Source organism: Montipora capricornis, chromosome 2, assembly GCF_036669925.1.
Source record: "Montipora capricornis isolate CH-2021 chromosome 2, ASM3666992v2, whole genome shotgun sequence".
In the NCBI taxonomy this organism is placed as follows: Eukaryota; Metazoa; Cnidaria; class Anthozoa; order Scleractinia; family Acroporidae; genus Montipora; species Montipora capricornis.
This window is the reverse complement of record NC_090884.1, coordinates 47,197,620-47,217,619: the sequence shown is the minus strand read 5'-3', so window position 1 is coordinate 47,217,619 and position 20,000 is coordinate 47,197,620. Positions and strand designations below refer to the sequence as shown.

General features: G+C 40.9%; 1 protein-coding gene across 3 annotated transcripts in view; it reads right to left on the bottom strand.

The window, feature by feature from the left end:
* The window catches only part of LOC138024568 (centriolin-like), a 60,149-nt gene that overhangs the window by 14,165 nt on the left and 25,984 nt on the right, over positions 1–20,000 (bottom strand). For all 3 annotated transcript variants that reach the window (XM_068871797.1, XM_068871804.1, XM_068871813.1), the window contains 16 exons: positions 19,530–19,637; positions 18,912–19,019; positions 18,242–18,310; positions 17,022–17,129; positions 15,910–16,008; positions 14,014–14,101; positions 13,152–13,283; positions 12,322–12,846; positions 10,814–11,040; positions 9,553–9,615; positions 8,732–8,779; positions 8,357–8,434; positions 3,211–3,302; positions 2,576–2,759; positions 1,310–1,474; positions 210–376 (listed from right to left, as the gene is read on the bottom strand). In XM_068871797.1, coding sequence (XP_068727898.1) covers positions 210–376; positions 1,310–1,474; positions 2,576–2,759; positions 3,211–3,302; positions 8,357–8,434; positions 8,732–8,779; positions 9,553–9,615; positions 10,814–11,040; positions 12,322–12,846; positions 13,152–13,283; positions 14,014–14,101; positions 15,910–16,008; positions 17,022–17,129; positions 18,242–18,310; positions 18,912–19,019; positions 19,530–19,637 — 2,261 coding nt within the window. The remainder of the gene's footprint in view (positions 1–209; positions 377–1,309; positions 1,475–2,575; positions 2,760–3,210; positions 3,303–8,356; positions 8,435–8,731; positions 8,780–9,552; positions 9,616–10,813; positions 11,041–12,321; positions 12,847–13,151; positions 13,284–14,013; positions 14,102–15,909; positions 16,009–17,021; positions 17,130–18,241; positions 18,311–18,911; positions 19,020–19,529; positions 19,638–20,000) is intronic.

Genomic DNA, 20,000 nt, shown 5'->3' with positions numbered 1-20,000 from the left:
AACGCTGGTGTGGATGAAAATATTCAGTTTTCTCTTTTTTCGCCGAGATGAAAGGGGAGAATCTTACGGCTTTACGGAAGTGTGGAAAGGCTGCAGTTAATAAATCTGACAAAACTGTAAAAAAAATGGAAAAATCTGATTTGATCCGGCTCATCATGCCATTTTTTAGAAAAGCTTGGGGCCTAGTTACAATACTCTCATGGTCAAACCTTAAAGAAAGTTGAATTCTCGATTCCACTTCTGTCAGATGACTTTTTTTATTCTCAAGGTCTTCCATCTTGGATTTAAGCTCCTGGTTTAATTTATCGACATTCCGTCGCACAACTTCGCATGCGTTCTCAACTTCTTTTAACTCTCTACTTTTCCCTTGTAAAGTCTGAAAGAAAAAAAAGATTTTCCGATAACATTTTAATTTGTTGTATGACTTTTATGATAAAATGACCATAGAAGAAGCCTAGCCAAAGGTTTCAAAGAAGCCTAAAAAATGCAGGTTTTGACCAGTTTCGAAGACATCACCGTATGGTTTCTGTTGGTCGAGAGTTGGGCAGATTCAATTGCACGGTCTCAAGTTCGAGGTCAATAGAAGCCTAGGGGTTCTTTGCAACTTCTTCTACTTGAAGTTCCCTAAACTGCGAAATTCACTCTAACATTTAAAACATTTCATATTCATAAAATAATTAGGATAGTACGCGCACTTTTATTGGTCAATAAACACGGCTGTGACATCACACGAATTTTCATTGATTATGTGTTGTCAGACGCGCGCTTTGATTGGCCGGTAGGAAATATGAGCGTGTATCAAGAAAATCTGTTTCAATCAAGAAGTAAAAAACCAATATCGAATTCTCCCAACTCCCCCTAGATGAGGCTAGGTAAACACCGTCGGAAAAAGTCCTCTATTGCTTAAATATAACATATAGTAACTAACATCGTTCATTATTAAAATAAGTCAGCAACAATAAAGAAAAGGATAATTTAGGAGAGACATCATAGGGACACCCCAAAGCATCCGAAACGTAAGGTTGCGTTACCCCATGCTCCAACCCCCAATCATTGGAAAACGCTGGGTGGTAGTTCGAGAACTTCCATCTACGGGAGACAAGGAGTACCATAGCAATGGCCACTCCCTGTCTCCCGTAGATGGAAGTTCTCGAACTACCACCATACCAAGTGTAACGAAGGAAATGGCGGCCGCAACCTCTGCATTCCAGCCTGAGATGATGATGATACGGATGATAATAATATAGTTGATACTACTAACTTTTCACGAAAACAAACACAAGTTCGCTTTCCAATCCGTCTATAGTACCTTATCTATATGGTCCTGTCGATCATTTAATGATTTTTCTTTGATCTCCAGACTGATCAGTTGATTTCCCGCCCGAATTAACTCGACCGAGGTCTCCGCTGCCCTTTGTTCAATAACCCCAGCATCCTCTTCTGCTCGTCTCAATCGTCCTTCGGCTAGATTGCACTAAAGAGCAAGACGTAACATGACCATAAAAATTCAAAAGATAACAGATATTTTATAGAGTAAAATCAAAGGGCCAAAAGAAGTAGAATCTACTTTCAAAAATTGGCCTGTTAAAGGAATTGCAAAATAATCACTGTTTGACTAGTATTTACAAGACTAAAAATTTTTAAAAAGTAAAAGACCGAATGTTTTCGGCGTTAAGCCATCTTCTTCTTTACTTGTTTAAAATTTTTAGCTTTGTAAATACTAGTCATTTATACTGAGCGAATATCATGGACATCAATAATTGTTTGCTCAACGAACATCCGTCATCTACCTAAAAAAAACAATAAGATAGTTTGCGCGAAAATAAAAGGACGTGCGACGACCATAAGATCGAATCCTGTCGGGAACACTCGCATTTCTTTTCGAGTTTTGCTAAGTTGGACTCTAACTGGCATATTCACGAACAACAGCCCTATCTTCCTGTCACGCCGTTTTCACAGACCGATTTATTTTTAGATCGAATTTTCCACCAATGAGACTCCCACAGGAGCCCGATGACCAATCACAAGCAACTAGCTTGACGTCATAGCACCATCAAACCGGAACGGCCTCTCTTCGTTTGCGAAAAAGGTAGTCTAAAAATAGATCCGTCTGTAAAAATGCCGTAACAAGTTTTTCGGTCCTAGTCACGGGCTCCTGCTCCCACTTATATTGTACAATAGCATGAGAAGTTTTATCGCCAAGCTTTTTTTGAAGAAAGAAGAAACAACAAGAACAAACGGGGCGACAAAATCAGCACAGTGCGGCCGCAGTGCGGCCTAATGGTTAGGAAGAAATCTTTGTAATCCGGAGATGCCGGGTTCAAGACGCGTTCTGGCCAGGAGTTGAATTTGATCCTGGTAGTCCCTGGTTCAACTTCTCCACTGAACTTGAAAATAGCCAACTGGTCTGCCTCCGCTCGGTTGGGATTCTTAGCAGTCGTTGATGTTGTTCTGTCCTGTAGTTTCTTTGATTGTATTTCACTGGCCTCGAAAATCCCCAATTAGTGTTTGTCAGTTAAGTATTTCTTTATTTATTTATTTATTTATGTATTTATTTATTTATGTATTTATTTACCCTTTGAAAGATTTCCTCCAGTTGGCGTCTGCGTTCAGTTAACACAGCATCCACCTCTTTTAACTCCGCCTTTCTTTCCTCAATAATACTTTCCACTCGGGCCAGGTCAATCAGTCTCTTGTCCCAGTGTACCTCCTGGGTAAAATTCTTCATTTGGTTTGTAGACTCCATCCCTGGTCCCGAACTGCAAACACGTCGGAAATTTAAATTCAACCACTTCATAATTTATAACCGTAATCATTATTGTCATTGTCACGTCGTGGGGACTTCTCTCCCCCCCCCCCCCCCCCCTCCTCCCCCTTCCCAAAGCTAGCGTTTATGCAGAATGAATTTACAACAAATATCGCCGTTAACGAACTATTGAAGGTTCCAAGTTCGATTGTTAAGGAACCGCACCACCAGGAACAAATTGTTAGCTTATTTGAAACTATCATTAAATTTCCAAACAAACCACAAAAACGACGAGCGAAGGACATCACTGAAAAGTTTTAATTAACGTTGGCCAGTTTGGCCATGGATCAAATTTACCGACTCGTCCGATTCATGCAAAAAATACCCTAAGGAACAATGATGACATCGTTTCCTGAGGTTGTTGGGTTCTCTACTCCGGTTTGAATTAAAAATTGATCACTTGCCTCTGTTGAAGATATTTTATCGGAAAGTTTTCTCCCTCTTCTTCGACTTCTTCGTCTATAGCTTTCATGATAAAGACTCGCTCGCTACCAGCCTGATGGAAAATGATTTACTACAAACATTACTCTAAAAAATAGAAAAATAGATGAGGCGTACAATTAAAGACAGGTTCGTTTTCGGAAATTTTAGGGTAGCAAATAGCGTACTTGAGGCCAACTAGGCTATAACGAGTACGACTTTCAAATACATGTGTCGAGGTGTGTTCCTTCACACAAGCGTTCAGTACTTTTGAAATGGAATGACATACACCTTATTCCAAAATGGAGGCCATTTTAGTATTCTTTTGCTTCCTTGCAAATTGGCCCTTTTGGCCTCGCTTTCAAACGTAAAATTCAAGCTCGGAATCTTTAACCTTGAACGAGGCCGAAAGGGCCAATTTGCAATCAAACAAAAGAATACTAAAACTTTTGGCATAAGGTGTTTAAGCTTTGCCAACTCTGAGAACCTGATAAAGGGCTGAAGTAGTATAGCCATTTAAGTCGTCATGTCACCTGTTGTTGTTTATGTGCCAATCAGAGATTTAGTGTGTAGTGAAAGGAACCTTGAACCCAGCCTCTCCCTCCTTTTCGACGACAAGAGAAGGAGAGCGACAGAGAGCCTGGGTTGGACGTTTAGGTGAAACTTCTTTTGTTCAGTGGCTGCGTTGAATATAAATATAAAAATGCCGTCAAGGTTATTACAAAGAAAACGTCGAAATATCGGGAAAACGTTTTGCTCAACTTGAAGGACGTTGATCCCGCGGGGGTTGACGAGACAGTCATGGAATTCTTAGACTGATCTAGAAATCGCTTCATAGTCAAATGCAGCAGGACAAACTGTTGCACGGAGTAAGCCGCAATCAAAGCCTGACACGGTAGGACAATAAATAAAGAATTTTCAGAAAGTTATTTTAGCGACAAGAGTTAACCACATCTTACCATCAATATTGGTGAAAACCAGTTCCTTTAAACCGGTCAAACCTGAAAGATTGCAATGTTTAGAAGCCCTTACTGCCGAGCCAAATAAGCTCTTGCCTGAGCATACGCCTTACGTTTATCTCGCCACCAGGAAACAATGCCATCAAACTCCAATAACTATGACGCTTCATGAACTAAAAATACTATTATTTTATTGTAAAGACCTTTACTGCAGAATCAGCAAAATCTGAGAACCCTGGTCTATTTTGGTGGGGGAGTTGATAGTAAGTTACACGGAGGAGATAGTGTACCTAATGGTGGCGGGATGAATACAATCCTTGCTGCCTTGAAGCAAATTTCGAAGATCGTTGGTCGGACTCCTACCAAGTAACAATAGGATTTTTTAGTCGAGTCGTCAAAATTGCCTCTCTACATGAAGCCTTACGTCAAAGGTATCATCGGCACTGGGAGAGGTTAAACAGTCCTCAGTTACGTTCAGGTAAAGACAAACTTCGGTGGGGTAATTTTTTTCCTGAGTACCGAAAGATAAAAAATAACACTTTTATCAAGGAGTGTCGCATTAGATGGGTTAAATGCATATGAGCGCACCCAGCAATGCTCTGATCTGAATGCGATGGGAAAAAAGAGAAGTCATCAAAAGGCCAGCCCACCTTAGACGCCCCACAAGGAAATGAAGAAAAACACAAAACACAACTTGATTTGTCGGTAAATTTTATTTAAAATCTTTCATAAAATTACGTTTTCTTTCTTAATTTATAAAAGAAAATACGATAAATCTCTTTTTGTACGAAAAATTAGGAAGAACTCACAATTCTATTATTTTTCTGTTGACCATGTAAGGCGATTAAGAAAAGACTGGCTTTCTGATCCTGAAGAGCTATAACAGTGTGTGCAACAAAGGGATAATATCTATCGTAGGGCTAACCCAGCGCACTTACACTAGGTTTACTTTACATTGGGTACCTTGATACACGCGAGTGAGCGGGAAAGATAGAGACCATCTTCGTCGCTCGCGCGCTCAAAGGCCGACAACACCGCTAGCCAGAATAAGCATTTATCTTGCATCCGACAACTCAGCCCAAAGTTTTCTCATTCTTAAAAGGCGTTTCTATTTGCATAAGGCTTCACTTGTCATCAGAAGGCCAGCCTTAATCTTACGTGGCCATCATGATTCCTGAAGGGTGAAGTGAACATTCAGAGGTCTTTCTTTCCGAAATTGTCTCAAGAGTGCTCGAGCTAAATAAGAGCTCTCGAAACAAGTTTGGTTTTGAATCTCGTCCGGGTAATGGACGCCACAAGTTCCCACGAAAGCAACAATCTAATACATAAAATAAATATGGTCTCTTCAAAGATAGTTGTAAATGTAAAGCAGACCTTCCATGGAATTGCCAAGGGTCAGTACACAGCCATTACAACGGCTCTCGCGATTGGTTCAGAAAACAACGGACACAAAAAACGATCCAAAAGAAACAATGAACCCTAACTCTAAAAACATTAGAGCTGCGTCCTAAACGTATCCGATGAAATTAGAGGTTGTAAAGAGCTGCGTCCTTTCTCTGGCCAAGGCAGTAGAAAGATTTACATCGGGTTTACGGCAAACGGCAGGATAAAATGTGAGTTTTGCCAAATAATCAAAAAGACTTCCTTGATTTCATCTCATTTCCGAGTTGCCCGTTACCTACAGATATCGAATACCTTTTTACCACAATTGCTTATAATCTCGCAATCTAATTGGCTAATTTGCCGTTGTCGCGTATAGTCTAGGCAACGCTGCTTAAGTCAATGGACCTTATTCACGATAGCCGCCATGTTGGTTTTCAAATTGTCATGTAAATTAGCCATGTGTTATGCTGGGGGGCAAACATTGGAAAAAAGGCAAATTGCGGAAAATCTGCTCGTCGAAATATTGAAATAACATTGCTAAAAGTGCATTTTAGAATTTAGAATTAAGTATCTTTTATAATAATTTTATATCTTTGATTGCCTTTGACATTTTTGACTTTCTACTTCGTTATATGCTCATTTTTCACTACAAAAAAAACATAGAAGTAATTTGTGTAATCATTCTATTTTACTACTTAGTGATAAACATTCAATGAACGTCGAACAAATCATCTGTGTGGCTACGATGTTCGTTATAACCTCTCGAAGTTGTGTTGTTTGAACCCTCAGAAGTGTGTAGCTAATTTGCATGATAATAGCAAATCCAACATCGCGGCCATTGTGAATAAATAAGGTCTATTTGTCACGCAATGTAATAGTTAATCAGGAACGCTCATTTTGGGAAATCAACCAATCGTATTGCGAGAAAGTTATAGACAAGGTTTGCTCTTTCTTTGTGTCATGATTTTTGTCACTCCCTGAAATAAACCCTTTCTTTGGCGTTGAATATTGTGGTAAAAAAACAAATCAAGTGGTTCAGCGTTGTCTGTACTCTTATCGACAACGATATTCGTCATCACAGTGGTCAAAACTTGCTGCGCCTCGTGAGTCCACAACATTTTCAATGACCACCGTGATGACGAATATCGTTGTCGATCAGAGTACAGACAACGCTGAACCACGTTCGATTTGTTAATTCCAAAATAAAGAGAGAGGAGTAAGAATAAAAGAAACTCTCACGATTTGTGACAAGGGGGGTAATCCAGCACTCGCGTTTGCCGTTTCAAGTAAATGCGATGCCAGGGGCCTGTTTCTCGAAAGTCTCGAAAACTTTTCGGGCCCGAAAAGCCATTTGTGAAACTGCTATCCATTGTTTTGGAAAGCTGATCTTTTAACACGTTTTCAAGGTTGCAAAAAGCAAAATGACTGTGAAGTTTGACGACTTAAATCCTCTCCGTTCTTGAGATACAAAGGAAATTGTCATACCCGAAAATGGCCCGTAAAGTTTCGGGACTTTCGAGAAACGGGCCTCTGGCAGATCTTTCTAATTTTTAACGGAACATCGCTAAAAAACGACTTGTGCAACATGACCTTTAAGGGAATTCCCAATTATATCCGCTGTCCCATATCGGCTAGAGCACTCTCCAGGAAAAAAAATACTAAAGGGTACAACACACTGTGGCCAAAAACTTCACAAGTGTGCGACATGAAACAAACACATGCAAGTGTAAATGGGACTCGTGTTAAGGTTTCCTCAGTGAACCCTCTTACGGCAGTCTATCGTTGTTTGTTTAAATAGCTTTAATTTCGTCCTCCCTATATGTTTCCAAACACGTTTACTTAAAATTGATCATATTTCGGTAATAACTGAGCCTTTTTGGCTTAAGATTTAAAACTTCAAACAGTTGCATAAAAGAGGGCACACTCATTTCGTAAATTCGTACCGTGAGTTTTTCGAAGCCGTTAATTTCCGAGTTCTCGCTACTTCAATTTATTCAAATCCACTCTGCTTTGAAATAAAAATGTTTACTTTTTCAACAGGATCGTTAAAAAAATTGTTTGTTATACTCGATATATAGGAATGTATAAGAACAGTTCGAAGTTAAAAAGCAAAGGAAACTGAGGAAAATTAAATGTCTCAAAACGTTTTCACACGGAAATCATCGTATCGTAAACAGTGGCCAAAGAAAGCCGGAGAACGGTAAAATTGACAGAAGAACTTGATCTACCAGTAGTTTCGTTTTTGGGACACTTGTCCATCATATGTTAACTAAATTTTCTTGTAAGAGGATTGAAAGAAAGTTAATTAGTTAAGCTGGACGACGATAAGCGAGACTTGTGATCTACAACAGTCAAGAGATGGTCTTGAAGACGCTAAAATAATAAAAACAATCAGCACAAAGTCGAGTCAGTCAAGTCGTTGATTCTGTTAAGAATTAATAGTTTACAAGCTTATTTCACAAAAATGATCTAGTCGGAGTGCAATTATAAAGTCTATTGCTAATATGGTTTACAGTGTGAAATACGAAATAAATTACAAGAAAATGAGTGTTTCAAATGGTGACTGCAAAATAACAGTAAGTTTACATAAGTGAACGACAACGCAGGAATTTGACTTCAACGCGAATTCCCATTTACCTCACCTATAACCGTTTTCCTACTAACAAACTAAAAAGACATCTTAAATCGAAAACACCTGTCATGCTCACGCTAGCAAAGAGTAGGTTTGGCGCAAAAGCAAGATGTGCTCAATTTAAACAAGTCGTCTTTCATTAAAATTACAACTTACCGCTAAATTGCCGTCCAGCGAATGTCGTTTATTTCGGCTTAGCTTTGAAGCCGCTCTTCGCTTCAAGGAAGTTTCGACCTTGAAATTTTAAGACACGTGTTAGTAAAGGTTGTAACAAGTTAGGGAGACTTAATTAGTTGGGAGTATAGTTTTGGAACAAGATCGCCTTAATTGCCCGCCAAAAAAGACCCAGAAACTGTCTAGGTCCTATATTTGGAGAGTGTACATCTAAATTACTAAATTAATAAACGAATTTACCGGGTTAGCAAAAGACAATTACAAAGGAGATAAAAAAAGAATTGAGGATTTAACGCGAATAGGTCACAAAATAAAAGCGGCACAGTAACTAGCCGTTTGACAGTTTAATTAGCTCACCTCATTTTCAAGGTCTTTTAAATCCATTCGCAGCGAATCGCGACTGTCCTGAAATTAGACAATATTCAAGCAATTATGCCTTTTAGTGCCAAACTTGGCAGCTTCGACCTGAAAGGAAATACTAATCAAACTACCTTTCCTTTTCGCAACGGAAACAAGCAGGCGTCAAGACGAAGGTGTTTACCATAGGCTTTCTCTGACATTCTAGATAGAAAGGCCTATATGACCGACATGATTTGATATTCCCACTTTGCTCACATTTTACGACCTAAAAATATAGTCAACTCAGAGATGACGATGTCGTTCATCATCGAGAAACGAACGTTGAGGTATAAGTTACGAATTCGACAGTTGGAAAGTGAGTGAATTAAAAATTGCTTATCTTTAGCCTTTGACTGACGTGAGGTTAAATCAATAAATACAATAATGGTAATTAAACGCACACCCATTTCAGGCACACCTCGTTCAACCATCGCCCCTCCCCTCTCCCTCTCCCCCTCCCACCCTCCTCACAAAAAAAGAATCTATTGAATGCTTCGCTAATCCGCTGAACAGGACATATACCCTATTATTACATAAACACCAACTTGAAAAACCAAGTGAGCTTTCGCGCGAAAACATGATATCTTCACACGTGAAGATAACATGTTTTATTTTTTTCTCAGTTCGTGTTCGGGTGGAATGCAACAAATCCTGCAATCTGATTGGACATGGAAATGCGAGAAGCTAAAAAGGCAAATCTTGCAAAGGAAACACTCTTATTGAAGATGAAGAACAAATGAAATTTCCAAACAGATATGAAGTTGATTCGGTAATAGTACCTGAAATTTCTGTGCCTGCAGAGATGAAGACAGAAGACCCTCTAACCTTCCAACCTCGTATTCCTAAAAGGACATTGGAAGCAAAAAAATGTCAGTTGTAAGCCATCGAATGAAATTCGTAAAAAGTGAATTACTTTTTAGTTTTGGTATGAAATGACAAAGAAACGGGTAGAAAATCATGCTTGGTTTCAACAGGGGTGTACACAGAAAGACCCCCTAACCTTCCAGCCACTAATTCCGAACGGAACGTTGGACGAATAAGTGTCCGTTGTATAGCAGAGAATGAAATTTTAAGAGTAATGTAACTGGCTAATTTACATTTTTGGAATCAGTCAAATAACCAATACACGGGCTAAAATTAATGGTTGTTAGTTTCAAGTGAGATCTAAAAACAGGTGTTTCAAGAGAATACGCGTTGAACGTTTCTAAAACGCAGTCTCATTTGAAAGCTGTTTCATTCTCAAACGTGCGTAAATCGAATTGCGATGTACGCGACAAGTTCGGCGAGCACGAGAGCGTCGAAGAGGCCACTCTCGAGCACTTTCAGCTGTTTTTAAATTCGCAACGTTAAATGCATTATTAGTCGATGCACACGCCTTTAAATGGATGAGCCATTCGTTTAGCAACATTGAAGGTTTGATGCCTCTCTGATTTGAAGATGAAAAAATGCACACTTCACGATCCAAAGCTTCAAAACTAGATTTACGCTGATGAATATATTAGACAGGAGTGTCGAAATGCTGGTTGGGCAATTAATTGTATAGCTTTATAAATTTAAGTTAGCATCATTAATCCCGACTCGGTGTCCACCTGATTTCGGAGAGAAGTTCAACCTTGACTTGCCAAACATGGTTCGAGTTTTCGAGTCATCCGGGGTACAGGGATGGCGCATTGGTGAGAGCACTCGCCTCCCACCACCAATGTGGCTCGGGTTCGATTCCCAGGCTCGGGGTCATATGTGGGTTGAGTTTGTTGGTTCTCTTCTCTGCTCCGAGAGGTTTTTCTTCGAGTACTCCGGTTTTCCCCTCTCTCAAAAACCAAAATTTGATTTGATTTGCGTTAACTTGTTAATTTCAATTTACAGTGTCCCCGATTAGTGCTCTACAGCGCTAGATAGATTAGACACTTAAATAAAGTTTCTTGCCTTTCCTTTTCACAACATAAATGGATTTGATTGGATATGGTTGCGCATATCTACCTGCTCTGATCTGCTCTAAAGAAGTTGACCATTGAATTTTGGATGAACTTCAATTTGACTTACTAAGCCTTCGTGATTCGGAAAATTGCAGAACAAAACGTCCCGCTGTCGTTTCTTGGATTTTCGCTTTTTCCTTCTTGCTGCGTCGCCATCCTGACTGCTGACGTCATCATAATGGTGATGATGATGACGAACGGATGAGACAGGCGGGGTCAATGTGGAAGCACTTAACAGCTCTGGTGAGAGGTGTGTGGACGTTGTCAATGTCACGGCTTTGGGTTTCCTCACGCCTATCGGAAAACAAAATGTTTACTGTATTAGTAAAATACGGGATTCAGTACCATGCTAGAGGTGGCAGGTTCCGAGGAATAATCGTTGCCTTGGAAGCTGCAAATGGTTAAAATTTCTAGTCGTAGTCGTCATGGATGAAGTGACACTCAGTCTCATGACTGGCTTTTCTTAAGATATGGGAGTACCTATTGCAGTCCGGTAAGCCATCTTGAATCCCTTCAGAGGGAAGTGGTCAACAACGTTAATATATAACGGTTATTGACCAAGCGTGAGGTCAAGATGGCTGGATATTGGCCAAGTTATTTTTTGCGTGTTTTCGTCTCAGTTCATAAACACGCAAAAAAAGAACGAGGCCAATATCCAGCCATCTTGACCGAACAAGCTTGGTCAATAAAGGATTCATTATATGGGATAAAACACCAAAATCGAGAAATCCCGAGCGGGCAAGATAGCTCCATCTTGCCCGCTCGGGTAACCAATCGCGGCGCGGGATTTGGTTCATCTTGCGCCGTTCACGGAGCTAGTCATATGATAATATACATAACTGATTGACTGGACATAAATTTATAAATATTAATTTTAACATTATTTCTTTTAAATTGATCTTACGCTGTAAATAATTCGTAATTCAGCTTATGGCTGCAATTTTTTTATTACTATTAAACTATCTATCTATCTATCTATCTGACTGCTAGCTTTTACTCGGTGATTAATGCAACATTTTGAAATACTGTACAAGAAGAGGCCAAAGGATGGCGCAGTGGTGAGAGCACTTGCCTCCCACCAATGTGGCCCGGGTTCGATTCCTCGACTCGGCGTCATATGTGGGTTGAGTTTGTTGGTTCTCTACTTTGCAGCGAGAGGTTTTTCTCCGGGTACTCCGGTTTTCCCATCTTCACAAAAACCAATCTTTGATTATTTGATTTGAGTTAATTTCATTAGTGTGCCCAATTATTGGTTTTCACTAACGTGATCAACAGCCACGCTTTTCAACGAAAAAAAAAGACAACGTTTGCATAATAATAGAGTTAAATTTCCGGAGGATTTCGTCGGGGCTCCAAAATGGCCGCCGTTTCTTTGTTTAGGGGCTCCAACATGGTGGCCGTGACGCCATGTGAAAACTGAGAATTAGTGCCCTCATGGTAAATCCATTGATACTTAACTATTATTGTTAAAGGAAGCCTGTCTTCGGACCACTTTTCCGATTCTAACTAATTTCTGGTTAAGAGGTCACTAAATAATGGCGGCGTTTCCGAGTCAAGAAGGCTTAGAAATCCTACCTCGAGGACTTTTACGAGAAACATAATGATGATGATGATGAAGATGGACTTGCTCCGGACTTGATGGACCACCGGGACTCGTCACCAGTGTGGAGACGGCTGGAACTGTCTGCGTGGCACTGGTCCCACTCACCACCTCTTGTGCTGGACCAGGGACCGCAGATGGGACGTATGTTTGCGTAAATATAGCAGCAGGCGTGGTCGCCATACTGGAAGTTGCGACAACTGGAACGTAGGTATGTGACGGAACTAAAACAGGCGTGGTTGGTAACACGGACGTCGTAAACTGAGGAACGTAGGCCTGAGATGGTACTACTCCAGGCGTGGTTGCTAAACCGGAGATAGTCATTTGAGGAACGGGAGGTTGGGTGGGCATCAGGCCAGGTGTGGTTACTAAGGTAGAAGCAAACGGTGGATGCACCGGAACATGGATTGGACTGGTCAGATTCGCTACTTGCTGTTCCTTTTGTGAAAGAGCTGCTCTTAAAGCTTCGACTTCGCCGGCTAAAGCCGTCAGACTGGGATCTATAACCATAAAAACAAGTCATCTATACGCTTATACAGCTCAATAAGACCAGCCCTTTCATTTAAAATTTATGTCTTTAGTTAACCAAAGAAACTAAAAAATATTTTAGTGGGTAATCTTTAAACATTAAGGGTAGTAATTGGATTTTAGACATGGATTTCAATATAAATTATAAAATTCGAGTTGATTAAGTTCTGATGCAAGGGCCCTACGGACACCAGTCTTCGAGGTGAATGGGCTACCATGTCTAAAAAGTTCAATTTCTTTCGATACTTAAGAATAAAGACTGCTTTTAAGAACTGACCTGGATTATGCAAATACTGTGTGTGAACTGGGCCTCTGGACATTTGTGTGAGATCGTCATTAAGTCTCTCCAGTTCGTCGTTTTGTTCGGCCAAAGCTGATGCGAGGTTTCGAATCTCAGCTCGCTGAGCAGCTATGGATAAAACCAAAAAACGTCCATTGTCTGAGACAAGGGTATGAGTTTCAAGTCTTACCATTTATAAATGGACAAGTTCAAGAAAAACTAAATCGATTTCAAATTTGTTATTTGTTTGTTATTTATTTCTTTGAACAGGTTGAAGTTATGGCAGCTATTCAGCTGATGTGGACCTGCTATACCCACCCAACCATATACACACAGAGGACAGCCACAACACTGGGAACTTCATCCCCTACTTTTCTCGAATAGTGTGTGGGTTTTTTAACGTCAAACAGGGAACTTATCAGCATGGAAGTTATTTGTGCATGAGACGGGACCTCCGGCTTATCGTCCTTATCCGAGAAGACTTTAAAGTCTAACCATTTGCGGATGTGATTTCAAAGGCAGCACTTTCTCCTCCGTTATTTAAAAACCCTGAGTGTTGGTCCGGCCGGAGTCGAACTCACGACCTCCCGCATGGCGGCCCGATGCTCAAACAACTGAGCCACCGGTGCGCGGTTTTTTGTACTGTACAAAGTTCTATTTTCCCCTTTTCTAACCTTGAGCTGTTAATCTTAAAACTCCAACCACTTACTGCCTATGAAAAAAGTTTCCCTGCTTTCCATCCCAATACGTATTTACAGGGAAGTAAACTTTCCCGGTTCTCCATGTCCAGTACGAACTCCGCAAGCGAAACTTGCACTTCTTGCGATAAAAAAGAACATTACGGAGTTAGAATTCCTACCAATATCAGATGCATTCTGTGTTCCTTGTGTTAACTGTTCCTGTAGCTGCCTATCCTTGTCAGCCAGTAACGACTGCAATGAAGATATCTAAAGGAGGAAAAAACATTACAAATACCACTGAAAAAGCGAGGCTTACACTCTACAAACCACGTCCACAAGACCCGCGTTAAAAGCGTTTGCGAAAAGACAGCGCGGATCGTAAATAAGAGCCGCGCGAGAGAGACAAAAAACCAAATCGGAAGAGAATCACATCGCTCTCCCGGCTGGCGCGTTTTCATTTTCCCGCGTGTTTTTCCCAGGTATTTGTACTCCAATGGTTGCTAACGTAGCTTTAATCCACGCCGATAAACTCTCATTAGTAATGACAGTCCATCTACGACAAGGTTGACATCAGGTATGTAAGCAAACTGAAGATTATGGATAAAAAAGAAAGAGAGAAAAGCGCATATTCCACAAGAAAGCGCAATTTACTTTTGTCATGCTATGCCGGACCGCCCCTCATGGACATATGGAAAATTGCATACTTTTCAGCGGTTTTCCCGGTTATTGAGGAAAAGCATGTCTCACACGTAATGAAACCATTTCGGTACACCGATCGCACCTGATTAATAAGGTTACCACCCAACAAACTGTGCGTCTACGGAATCACCCCCGGAAACGCCCTAAGTAGCAAACTGTCCGTTGATCAATATGCACTTGTTCTCAACACCGGAAGGTGCTAGTAGGACCTGTGCTCAACTATTTACGTTCGGAAATGCAAGTAATCTGATTGACGCCCAATTTGCTACCTATTTGTTTTTTCATTTGGTAAATGACCTCAGGTTCAGGTATGTAATCCGTCCCGTCCCGTAAGCGTAAGGGATTAGCGTTATTTTTTTGTTGAGGGGAGATGCAACGGTTTATCTTTACTTTTATCGGAGTTTAGGGGACACTTTAATTTCTGACGTTAATTCTCTGTATCCCCAGACACGTATGTTGTTGAATAGGCCATTTCCGAGTTCATTTCTGCCTCCTCTTCAAAGCGAGTCAAAGTGCGAAGTTTTTGTGATGGTAATTAGTTATACTTTACATATGAATGAAAACTACTTTGCATAAGAAAAACTTCGCACTTAGACTCGCTTTGAAGAGGAGGCAGACTTGAACTCGGAAATGGCCTATTTGGGGAGAAGAGCAACGGGACACTCGTCGTGCATCAAGAGTGAGTTAGATAAGAGTGTTGTTGTTATGGCATGGGTGGGCTCCCCAGCACAGTCACAAATGAGTCTATTTTTAGAATATTCGTTCCCGCGAAAATTAGTCGTCATGTCCCTGAAAAAAACATGGCAGAAGAAGGCAGTTTCCCGCGCACCGCGCACCGGTGGCTCATTTGGTTGAGCAGCGGGCTGTCTGAGGAGAAAGTGCTCCATTTGTAATGGCATCTGCAAATGGTTAGGCTCTTTAGTCTTCTCGGATAAGGACGATAAACCGTAGACCCCGTCTCACAAATATCTTTGATGTTCATAAGTTCCCTGTGGGACGTTAAAGAACCCACATACTTGTCGCAAAGAGTATGGCATGTTTTTGTCTGTCTTCTATGGTGTATCATGGATGGGAGAGTAAATGCTCGGAGATACTAGCTACACCAAGCAACTCGAAAATCCGAAGGTAAATTAAGATATATGATATGATATGATATAGTCACGCGTGACATGGATTTTTCTAATTGGTTGAAATTGGCGGCCCTTTGTTTGTTTCGCGCGCAAAGTGTATCTAAAAATAAATCCATTTGTGACTGTGCTGGGGGCAAGACCGCAAAGTGATAGGACACATCTGCTACCCACTACTCTACCTGAGTAACTTATACAGTTGGAAACGTGTACATTTAAAAAATGTAACATGTAAAAATGTAACAATACCTGTTGTTGGGCCTCAGCCAGTTGTTTGTCGGCCGCCGCTTCTATTGCCATTTTCATGCGTTCCGCGTGGGCTGCTTCCAATTCCTTATTAAGCTTATCCTGTTGGGAAACAAAGAAGCATCCACTTGAACGGTAGAACGACATCACGGAGACCAGCCAAGGGGGTTCTCTAAAGACGTCTTAGTTATTGCATATTGATGAGATGTTTTTTTTTTTACCCTGATGGCCACACGAATATACTAGGAAAGAGTCCGAGTATTAATTTGCAGAAGTCTAACTTCAGGTCTTGTCATAGTTTCGAGGTTTCATTTTCTTAAAACGTTCTTATGTCGCCAGTCTTTATGTACGAGAATAAAATAGATATCATCTGAATGCTCCTTGAATGTGGTTTTGAATCCAAAAAAGTTCTCTTTTGTTTGAACGTTATTTTATCTATGTAAGGTTCTCAAACCAAACACAGATAGTACTGTTCTTGAGGTTTGAGATACAAGGGATTTTAAATTTTCTGAATTCTTTGAAGCAGTCGATTTTTTCAACCAAAAGACGTCAGCGATTTCTGATACATTACGTTTTGCATTTGTTATTTTCCATCAAAGTTGAAAATAGTGTTTTTGACCGAGAAGTTAGGCAAAGTGAGGTATAAAATCCAAACACGTCAAACAATTCAAAAACGCCGACACCGTTTTTTACATCGAACTGTGTTACAATATTCCTGTATATTTGAGCTGAATCGGACAAAAACTGTGTTAGTCGTAGCTCCGAGAAGTATGACTCTTATATAGGCAATACTCTAAAGCCGAGAAAACGCAAAAAAGGAATAATCCCAAAATACGACAGCGCTCAGTATAATTTGATGTTACTGACCAATGCAATTGCCAGACTGACTCCCTAGTTTCAAGCCCAGTTAACTTTGATCTTGTAAACGGGGCAATATTGCCAACCCCGAGTCATCTCATTTGGCTGAATATCGGACTACAGTACGGGAAGTGCTAATGGAAAGAGAGTACCGTTTCTTCTGCCAGTCCAGGGTATTGATGAGCGAATTCGTCAACCCTTAATCCAAACTTTTGGGCAAACCTCCCGTAATCCATCAGGTAAACTCTGTGGCTCACCTTCAGAGCTTCAGTTTCGGCTTCTTTCAAAGCTCTTCTCAACCCATCGATCTCATTTTCTAACTCCTGCAGCTTAGCCTGCTGCGCATGGCTTTGGTGAGAGGTGCGCTGAAATAAAAAGGCGAGCCAAGCTCTATCAACACAGTTGCCACTGACTGTTAACAAAAGATGAGAAACGTTTTGGCCATATCTGAAAATTAACAGCAGAAGATTCTCGTAGAGAAACAAACCCGCATAAAAACCAACAACACCCACAATTCCTCTATTCGCTCTGATGAAGGGCTAACGCTCGACACGTCAGCTTTCCAAATCGTTCACGGTGGTAATTCGACCTTTATCAACACGTTCATAAAGCCAAATTTTCCTGTTTCACTCTCCCACCGACGCAGCACCACAGTTTGTTTAGAAACTAGAAATTTATTAACCGTTCAATCGCTGCGACTTCCTTCATTCCTCGCAATTAAGACGCCAAAACTCACGATGCCAAACCTGAAGACACTCACCAAGGAGATGCGCCAGGAAATCGTAAGTTACTTCTATCCTTTTCCTTCCATTTCCAGTTCAGATTTCCACCAATGGCAAAGCTCCTCCACACCCGCATAAAAACCAACCACACCCACAATTCCTCCATTCGCTCTGACGAAGGACTAACGCTAGAAACGTCAGCTTTCCAAATTGTTCGCGTTGGTAATTCGACCTTTATCAACACGTTTGATAAAACCAAATTTTCCTGAGAAACAAAACTATTTGACAAGTTTGGACAAAATCTAAATTCATCTTCTTCCAGAGTCTTCCTGGGGGTTTCGGGAACAATGGCAATTTGAAATGGGGAAGGTTGGAATCGATATCAGCACTACGGACCACTCATTAGAAGAGGCCCATCGCTTACCTATCGTCAACTTCTGTTAGAGCGGTTTTCAATTGAGTGTCGAAAGTAATTAGCGAATTACTTTCGTTTTGCATTACTTCACTCAGTGATTGGTTCACAGTTCTCGCGCCACTTTTCCAACCAATCAGATGTGAGACAAAACCAATCGTGTCTTGCGCGTGCACATTTTCCCGCGCTTTGTGTCGGCTACGTGTAATTACTTCGGGTTTTGATTGGTTTACTTGATTGTCTCCGTCCTTTTTGATTGGCCAAAGTAATTACTTTGGTTTTAGTTTTACGACACTCATTTGAAAACCGCTCTAAAAATATAAATAAGCCAAACAATTCTCACCTCAAGCTGAGCTTGTGTCTCTCCCAGCAAGTTCTTTAACCCTGCTTCCTTGTTTCGAGCTTTTCTCAACTGCGACAGGAGAATTTAATGAATATGGCAGCCCACATACAATACTAATTCCATAAACATAATGTCAGCCAAATTTGCATAAAAGAATTGTAATTTACTTGGGGGCGTGTAGAGAGAGGACAAATAAACGCCATAGAGAAAGGGTGCAATGCTCAAATATTCGAAATGAACATATGCCAATCAACCGTACTGCAAGAGCAGATAGCTCGCGAGCTGTCATGTCTGTCTGATTGCTTCGCGTTCTCTCATTCATTTTTAAAATTTCCATACTCTTTTGAGTATGAGGTCCATCTCCATTTCGTAATGTCGATCTTTGTTCGCTTCCTTCTATAATTTGTGAAATCAAGCTACCTGGCGCAGGGGAGAGGGGTGGGGTTGGCAGTTTTTTATATATTACGTCTTCGAGTTCAAAAATAGTCCTGCATGAGGCGTCAACAAGCGATGAATAGAGTTGATATTATTAGTAAAAGATAAGCATGTTTTACGTTTGCCTCATGTCTGTTACCGTGACTTTTTCGGTTATTGTAGCATGTCAATAGCTTTGGCACAAGATCGATGTGCCATGCGTGCTCTGCCCATGCGTGGAAAGACTCTCCGTTACCTGTTCGTCAGCACGCACTCTTTCATTGTCCAGCTGGTTTCTGAGATCGGCCATTTTGCCCTCGAGATCACGAACCTGGCGAGCCCCAGCATCTCTCATTCTGTCCAGCTACATACAAATCAAAATGGTTTTACACAATAAAATTGTAACAAACGTCACAGTAACCACACGCGCATAAAGTTCCAAGCCCGAAATTCTTTGTAGTGCGAGTGTGCAGGGGCCTGTTTCTCGAAAGTCCCGAAACTTTACGGGCCATTTTCGGGTGTCACAATTCCCTTTGTATCTCAAGAACGGAGAGGATTTAAGTCGTCAAACTTCACAGTCACTTTTCTTTTTGTTACCTTGAAAACATGTCAAAAGATCGGCTTTCCAAATCAAGCGGCTGGCACTTTCACAAATGGCTTTTCGGGCCCGAAAAGTTTTCGGGACTTTCGAGAAACGGGCCCCAGAACCGAAAGCCGGCTGGTTATGTTTGAAATGGCCAAACCAATAATTTATTCCAAGTATACCAAATGAATGTGAAATTCTACAAAAGGAAATCGCGAGAAGGTCAAGAAACAAAATTCACGACTCCTCGTTAACAAGCAAAAGATGGGTAAGTGAAATAAGTTGTATTACCTCCTGATCAGCTTTGTCCTGCAATCTCCGAAGCCGAGATTTCAATCCATCTATTTCTTCTTCAAGCCCATCTATTTTGGCAGCAGCCTTTTCTTTTTCGGCTTGTAGCTGTTGGGATAAGTGCGGAATAAAGCCAGTAAATGCCTTAATTTTAAAAAACCTGGCGTGGTTTCCTCTTTGGGCTTACCCCATTTGATCTTATAATTTTTCTTACTTGATCTGAAGCGTCTACGCGACTAGATTTTCAATAAAGGAACTCGGAAATCAAACACTTCTTTACATGGTCATTTCGGAAAACGGACACCTGCTGTTATGATGAGTGGCTAGCTTTTTCATCGATGGCCAAGGAACTGGCAAACAGGGTTGGCGCAACCGACGTATCCGGGGTTCGACTTCCGGACTCAACGTAATGTGTGGTGGGTGAGGTTTGTTGTTGGTACGCTATGAGTATTCTCTCCAGGTATTCCGGAT